We start from the raw sequence: 7,317 nt of genomic DNA, 5'->3' as shown, positions 1-7,317 counted from the left end.
ATTAAGGAAACACACTACCCCACCATATAATTAAATTTGGACCACACAAATACACTACCCACCATACAATTAAATTTGGACCACACAAACACTTACCATAAAAGGAAATAGGAAGGTTATTGTGAATAACCGAAAAAGGAAATAGGGAGGTTTATTGTGAATTGGAGGAAGTATTTTGTTTTGATAATTAAATATTTCTTATTTTTAACTAACAAATTCAAAGATGCCGTATTTATCATAAAATTTTGAACTGTTAAAATAAAATTAATAATCCGTATACAAATAAAATCAAAGTGTAAAGCTTAGACTATTATCGCTTTGGACTCGTTGTGAGTAAATTTATTGCATATATATAAATATAGTTTTATCAAATTATTCGGAATGTATAAAATTATTTCATAATATTATTTTCATTTATTCCGATTTGTAATCCATACCGCTTATATGCCATTAATTTCATTTATTCGGAATGTATAAAATTATTTCATAGTATTTGTTCTACGACGAAATTTATAGGATATTTGTATGGGTATTGGCGGAATTCTCGAAGAAATATCTTTCTTTCAGACACTAACGGCCCCACCATGCGTGAATTTAAAAAAAAGATTGAATTAATGAGGTGGCATGTCCTGAATTGAGTATTGTCTTCTGAATTAATAAAGATAAGATATGTGTGTTGTTCCATGCATGAAGAAGGTGACCAAAGTTTAGGAAAGAAAGGACTGCCGAAGAACCCCCTGACAGTTAAAAACCTAACTTTCAAAAAATCCCAAAAAACCATAATCATGACAACTTCTGTTCAACCCTCAAATGTCTTGGCTTCCATTGACATGGGCACTAACTCATTCAAGCTCTTAATCATTCAATTCGAACCCTCCACTTCTAAATTCACTACCCTCCATCACCACTCTTCCGCCGTCGTCCTCGGCCGTACCTCTTCACCACCCTTCATTTCACCCGAGTCAAAGTCCCTTGCTATCGAAGCGCTCTCAGAATTCCAGTCAATTTTACGCTACCACAACATTGCTCGAACCCGGGTTGTCGGAACTTCAGCCCTCAGAGAGGCTACCAATCAGGGAGATTTCATCCAAGAGGTGACGGAAAAACTGGGTTTTGATTTTAATGTTAATGTGATTTCTGGAGTTGAGGAAGCTAGGTTAACTTATCTTGGTGTGCTTCAATTTTTGCCAGTTTATGATAGAAATGTATTGATTTTGGATATTGGAGGTGGGTCCACTGAGTTTGTGATTGGGAAATATGGGCATGTTGTTTATGCTGAATCATTGAGATTAGGTCATGTGACATTGACCCAGAAATTTAGAGAAGGGGATTTGGTCGGATTGATTAGGGGTTATGTTTTTGAGCAAATTCAATCATCTGGGTTGGTTGGTAAAGTCAAGGATTTGGGGTTTGAGGTTGCAATTGGATCATCTGGGACTATTCGGGCTATAGAGAAGGCGATATGGTGTGGGTATGGGTGCGATGGGAGGGTGGTTCGGAAAGGAGGTAGGAGGAGGAAATGGTGGTGGTTTAGTAGGGAGGAATTGAGGGGGTTTGTTGAGAATTTGTGTAGGGGATTGGATAATGAGGAAGAGAGGGTTAGAAGGGATGTGTTTTTTGGTAAAAGGTCGGAGTTTATTGTGGCCGGAGCTGTACTTTTGGATGTGATTCTGGAATTGCTTGAGATTAATGAGATGAGGGTTTCTGGGTATGCTTTGGGAGAGGGTGTGGTGGCTGAAATGGTGTCCGAGTCTTTTCCCGGTTGTGATTTGAATGCCAATGTGCGATGGAAATCGGTAATAAGGCTTGCTATGAGGTTCAATGGGAAGGATAGGATGAAGACCAGTGCTCAGTGCGCCGCTACTGCAAAGGTATATATATTCTTGACTAAGATAGGTAGAAATGATTAACATTTGAGGTTACTAAGCTTAGTTTATTTGATTTTGTTGGTGAATTTGATAGGAGATATTTGAAGGTTTGAAAGAATACAATAATGTTACTGAAATTCATTCTACCGGGGTGTCCCTCCAGGAGGAGGATCTTGAATATCTTCAAGCTGCGTGTATGCTTCATAATATTGGTCTCTACTATGGTAAAGAAGGCTATCATAAACAGACTTGTAGTATTATAATGGTAGGCTGTCTAATCCCTTTGATCGGTTCATGTTTTCTGATATTTGTATTTGTTTTTGTAAAAGATGGCTGTAATTGTCTTATAATTTATAACTACAAAACGCTTTTGTAAGGACTATTGAAAAACACGAGGTAATGTGAGTTTTGAATTGCTTTGTAGACTTGAAGCTTTCTGACGTCGTTGCACAAGTAATTTGTACTGCTGCATAGGCGCTAAATGCTAATGGAACAATCTTTATTGAGGAGATTAATAATATTTGAGTGTTCAAAAGTGACTCATTTCGCAACAATTTTCAAAATGAGTCGTTCAGTACAACCTGAATGCATTGAAACACCGGAGTATATTGGTCTAGCAACTTTTTCACCATTGGGGGGGATCCATTGAAACACCGGAGTATATTGGTCTAGCAACTTTTTCATGCTTCACTAGTACTATATGGAAAGAGATGCAGTAACTTGAGATAAATCCATGTCAATAGTACTATATGACCTTACTCTAAGCAAAGCTTAATTATTTATATCCACTCAGTCATTGATATAAATTACCTTGGAGTGATTTAGGATACTTTTTGGTTTTCTAAAACATGTTTCTTGTTTGGCAGGAAAATGGTCAACTAGATGGATACACTACTCAGGAGATAGAGGTAATCTGGATGACATTGCTCTCAACTTAAATGCTTTTTTTAATTATTATTATTATGCTGTGGTGGTCACTGTTCAATGATTCTACAGTTAATTTCACAACTTGCTAGACATCACAGGAAGAAGTTTCCTAACTTTGATTGTGCTTCTCTTCATGGATTATATGGAAAGGTATGGTTTATAAGTTTATGTGAAGTCTTTAAGAGTGCAAGTCCTTGTATAAAGAATCTCTCCTGTTTTGTAACCTATCGCGTAAAACCCCAGGTAAAACTGAAATTCGGAATTCTTTGCTCCATTCTTCGTATATCAGTCATTATTCAAAAGGATAAGGTGTTGAAGCATAGAGAACTCAAATTTTCTCATGATCATGAAGGATTTGTGTTGGTGAGTTCATTTCCTATTTCATATTTTTAGTGGAAGACAAAATTATCAGCTTCACAGTTGATGATTTAGTCTTTATATAAACAATTTGTGGATGTGATTTACAGGCCAAAGGAGTAACACCCATGAGTTCTTGGTTTAGTGGCTAAGATTGAGGGCTTTGTAGTTTAAATCCCACTCACCTTTGTAATTGTTCTGGTCTTGTATCTCCTTTCACACAAAGAACTGATTAACTAATGACATCATAACAAAATGAGAAATTCTTATATGGCTCCAGGACCCCCAGGTGTAATAAGAAGTTATTATCTTGTAGATAAACTAAAAATCTGTGAACGCCATCAGATCCTTTACTAAAAGATGATCTAGACATTAATTAGCTGAGGTGATTAAGGATTAATGACGGGTGTAGACTATCTTTTATGAACTATGATAAAGAAAATGTTTGTTTAGTTTTGAAATTCTGGTAGTTGTATCTGACATTTGTGTTTAGGTTTTGATCGAGAAGGAGGAACGACAACTGCATCCTGATTTGCAGAAGTTAATAACTGATGATTTTCAAAGGAAAATAGCAAGAGAAGCAGAACTCTTTATTTCAGTAATTACTATCGTCCCCATGTTTTTTTTTGTGTGTAAGTAGACCCGGCAAAACCAACCAAGATGAAAGATCCGACCCGATAAGGCTTTGTAAGACTCAAATGTCACCCAAAACCCAAAGTGAAATAATCAGACCCAAAATTGACCCGGGCTTTGTCGGATCAGTATTTGACCCAAACCACTCAAGCTGAAAATGACCGGAAATGATCCATAGTGACTCGAACTAATAATTTGAAACCACACTTAATATTATTTGCATCAAAATGAAGGATCAGTTGTCAAACACTCCGTTATTCATAGGTAATTATGCAAACAACAGTTTTTCTAGTCAAATTTATGGATAAGATCCCTCTTAACCACGTACCCTGAATGACCCGACCCTAAGTAACCCATGGGTATCACTTCTCAATGACACTATTGCAATCCTCTTGTTGGAACTTAGAAAAGTGGGTGAAAACGATCGGTATGTCATTTTTACAGTTTCCTTCTATCGAGTGCCTTTATTTTTTCTTGTTTGTGTTGGGGATGGCTGATTTTTGATATTGACTGTTTCTGAACCGGGGTCATGCTTAATTACTTCTCAATAACTTTACCTTCTAGGCTACGTTACTTCTGCATTACTATTGGCCTACATAGAACTTGGAATGTGTGAAAACAACCAATGTAACAGTGTATGACGACTTCTATATCTGTAGGTCTATCATAAGAAAATTTTGGTTGTTGCTCAGAAAGGATGCGTGGAGTCATCTGCAAAACAATAACATTTGGGTTTACCGAGGCAAGTCTTTGAAGAAGTTTATGACATTATATACTGATATTCAAATATCAGTCTTTGGAGATGTTTATTCTAAAGTTTTTAATTTCTTCACGTCACTGAGACTAAGGGACTAAAGCACTGTCTCAGTGTAACGAACACGTTGTTGAGACAGTTTGACTTCCTTTGCAGATCGATCACAACTCCTGCTCTATGCTCGGACATGGATGTGACACGGTAGAAAATGTCCTTATGAGCTGGTCTTGACAACTTGACATCTAAAATGAATACGTTATCTCTAGGAGGTATGTATTGCAAGTAACATTGAATCCCTACTTTTACCGTTACCAGTTCTTTTTGTTTACTTTGGTTCATGCTGCTGGTTTACAATAAGTTCCTCTCATGAAATAAAACCTGTTTAATCCATTTTTTCTAAAATGTCACTTATAAGCTCACTATCTTGCTGTGTTGTTAATACTACTCATTCTCAGGGTCTTGTATCATTGGCAACAACATCACACATTCACACCTTGGTCTTAATGACTCCCACAAAGTGCGCGGGTAAGGGGGTCGGATGTGTGCAACTTTATCCTTGGTGTTAACAACACAAAGAGGCGGTTTCCGAATGACCCAAAATGAAAATTGCGTTGAGAACTGCATCAAAGGACCGCTACTTCAAATGAGAAAGAAGCGCGATCATTTTAGTGAACCTTATTAATTTACTTCATCATAATCTAAAACCAAAATTTAATGAGTCTTTGGCTCCATTGGAAATAAAGAATGAGTCTTGTATCATTGGAAAGCTAGAACTCTCCATCAATTGATCTAACACCTAAGTATGTTAGTGTAAAATTTAGGCATATAACAAGAGTCGTGAGTCTCACGACTCGGATTAATGATAAAGCCATATGGCCTTCTAAGTGTAATTTTGTGGGAGATATAATCCCAATTAATTTAGGCATATAACAAGAGTCACAAACTCACAATTTTTTTTTTTTTTTTTTTGACAGCTGTAAAGAAAGGTATCCTAATTAGTTATAGCCTTGCAAGGAAGGCCATGAGCATACACATTAAAAGACTTAAGAATAAAACTAAAAGATAGACAATGAAAAAAAGAGCCTAACAAACGGATGTCTTCAAGGACTCCTAACGCTTGGTGATGCGTCCGTTCAAAACCTGCAAAGAAACTAACAAGGGGAAGACGGTCCGTAGAAACCTCCAAACCCCAGAATCCACATTTCTTTGCCCACATAATGGCTTCCTTGATTCCAATTGTCTCAGCCTGAAGAGCCGATTCAGCCTTAATCGCTTTGCTCCTACTATAGAACCTGATCCCTGAACCCGTAAGCGCGACCCATCCAATCTCAGCCCTGTCAAAGGATTTCCGTCCTGCATCAACCATAACCCTAATACGCTCACATGAGTTCAAATTCCCTATAATATGAATAGGGTTACTCTCTCGAATCCACGTCAAGCTCGCATCATTTGAATCATGGTCATAAACCTCATGGTCCGTCCTATCACCTTTGTCCCTTACTTTCTTCACCTTTTCCGTTGCTTGGTCAGCAACTTTCACCACTTGTGACCAATAATTAAGAAACATCATCGGATGAAAGGCCTCCTCCCTAAACAAAACTCTGTTACGACAGCTCCATAGGCACCACAAGGTTGCAAGGAAACGCACCACCCGGAATTCTGCATCAACCATCTTGTCGAGATAGCAAATCCAATTAATGACCCACTTTGCTAAGCCTACAGGCGAACGACAGTCGTATCGAATGCCCACATCAGAGCAAGCCCATACCCTCCTAGCAACATCACAGTTCCGAAAAAGATGTTCCATTGTTTCCACTACCCTCTCATCATGATTATAGAGTTTGCAACAATGATCAATATCAAAGTTCCTTTTTGGAAAATTATCACCAGCCGAGAGGGTGTCGGTAATAATTCTCCATACGGGAATTTTCCACATAGGTGGTCCTGGCAATTGCCACAACCAACCCTTACAAAAGGATCGAATCTCATTATCCAATCTTGTCTTATCCTTGTTTGACCCGTACCGCTCCATAAAGCAACTTTGAATAATGTCATAACCACTTTTAACACTATAATCCCCACTATTATTATGTAACAATAGAACTTTATCTATCATCTGCGATCCACAAATAGGTATAGCTAAAATTCTGCTCGCACTTTCCTCCATAAATAGTTGTCTCACTAGATCTTCATTCCAAGAAATATTCTCCCAGGAACCTGACGAGTGTTGAAGATCCCTTATCTCAGTATTGCGGAACACAACAGACTCCACTGATAGCAATTCATTTCTTGGTTCCGGACACTCCCCATTAACCCACTTAGTCGTCCAGATATTCAATTTGGAGTTTAACCCCGGGTTCCAAGCTATATGATGTTGAATAAACTCCAGCCCATAAAGAATACTCCTTGCTCCCCAAGATAAATTGTTGCCATATCTTCTTCCCATAAAATGCGGCTGATTACCAGTCCTTACTAAAATTTTCCGGAAGACACGGCATAGGAGCGAGTTATGACCACTCGCAATTTTCCAAGCATGCTTAGCAAGCATCGCATGATTCAAACATTCAATGTTTCGTATTCCAAGTCCACCTTCACTTTTAGGAAGGCTAAGGAATTTTTTACTACACCAGTGAATAGTTTTCCTTTCTTTACATCCCGCCCACCAAAAATGTGACAATAGTGCATTCAGCTTCTTTGTCACACTTACCGGTATTTTGAATACCGATAGAACATAAGTGGAGAGATTTGATAGGACGGAAAAAATTAAGGTCAACCTTC

The 7,317-nt window shown here is 37.9% G+C and overlaps 1 protein-coding gene across 5 annotated transcripts; it reads left to right on the top strand.

The window, feature by feature from the left end:
* Window positions 1-689: 689 nt before the first annotated feature.
* On the top strand, window positions 690-5,423 carry LOC141642786 (uncharacterized). 5 transcript variants are annotated; one of them, XR_012543423.1, is made up of 9 exons: window positions 690-1,871; window positions 2,032-2,133; window positions 2,735-2,776; window positions 2,865-2,945; window positions 3,039-3,158; window positions 3,646-3,750; window positions 4,445-4,527; window positions 4,696-4,808; window positions 4,995-5,423. XR_012543423.1 is itself a non-coding variant. In XM_074451733.1 (8 exons), exons 1-7 carry the CDS (start codon window positions 786-788, stop codon window positions 4,508-4,510), a joined length of 1,671 nt encoding a protein of 556 aa, XP_074307834.1. In that variant the 5' UTR covers window positions 692-785; the 3' UTR covers window positions 4,511-4,527; window positions 4,654-4,743. The 5 variants fall into 5 exon arrangements, 1 of the variants encoding a protein (XP_074307834.1); XR_012543426.1 differs by having other exon boundaries at window positions 696-1,871; window positions 1,963-2,133; XR_012543424.1 differs by lacking the exon at window positions 3,646-3,750 and having other exon boundaries at window positions 692-1,871; window positions 1,963-2,133.
* The last annotated feature ends 1,894 nt before the right edge of the window (window positions 5,424-7,317 follow it).

Source organism: Silene latifolia, chromosome 2, assembly GCF_048544455.1.
Source record: "Silene latifolia isolate original U9 population chromosome 2, ASM4854445v1, whole genome shotgun sequence".
NCBI lineage: Eukaryota > Viridiplantae > Streptophyta > Magnoliopsida > Caryophyllales > Caryophyllaceae > Silene > Silene latifolia.
This window is presented reverse-complemented; position numbering and strand designations above follow the sequence as displayed.

Bases quoted from the DNA above. Each gene is read 5' to 3' on its own strand.
- LOC141642786 (XM_074451733.1), top strand. From the start codon at position 786: ATGACAACTTCTGTTCAACCCTCAAATGTCTTGGCTTCCATTGACATG. The intron at 2,134-2,734 runs GTAGGCTGTCTA...CTTGTTTGGCAG, and splicing joins AGACTTGTAGTATTATAATG to GAAAATGGTCAACTAGATGG. The intron at 2,946-3,038 runs GTATGGTTTATA...GTAAAACCCCAG, and splicing joins TTCATGGATTATATGGAAAG to GTAAAACTGAAATTCGGAAT.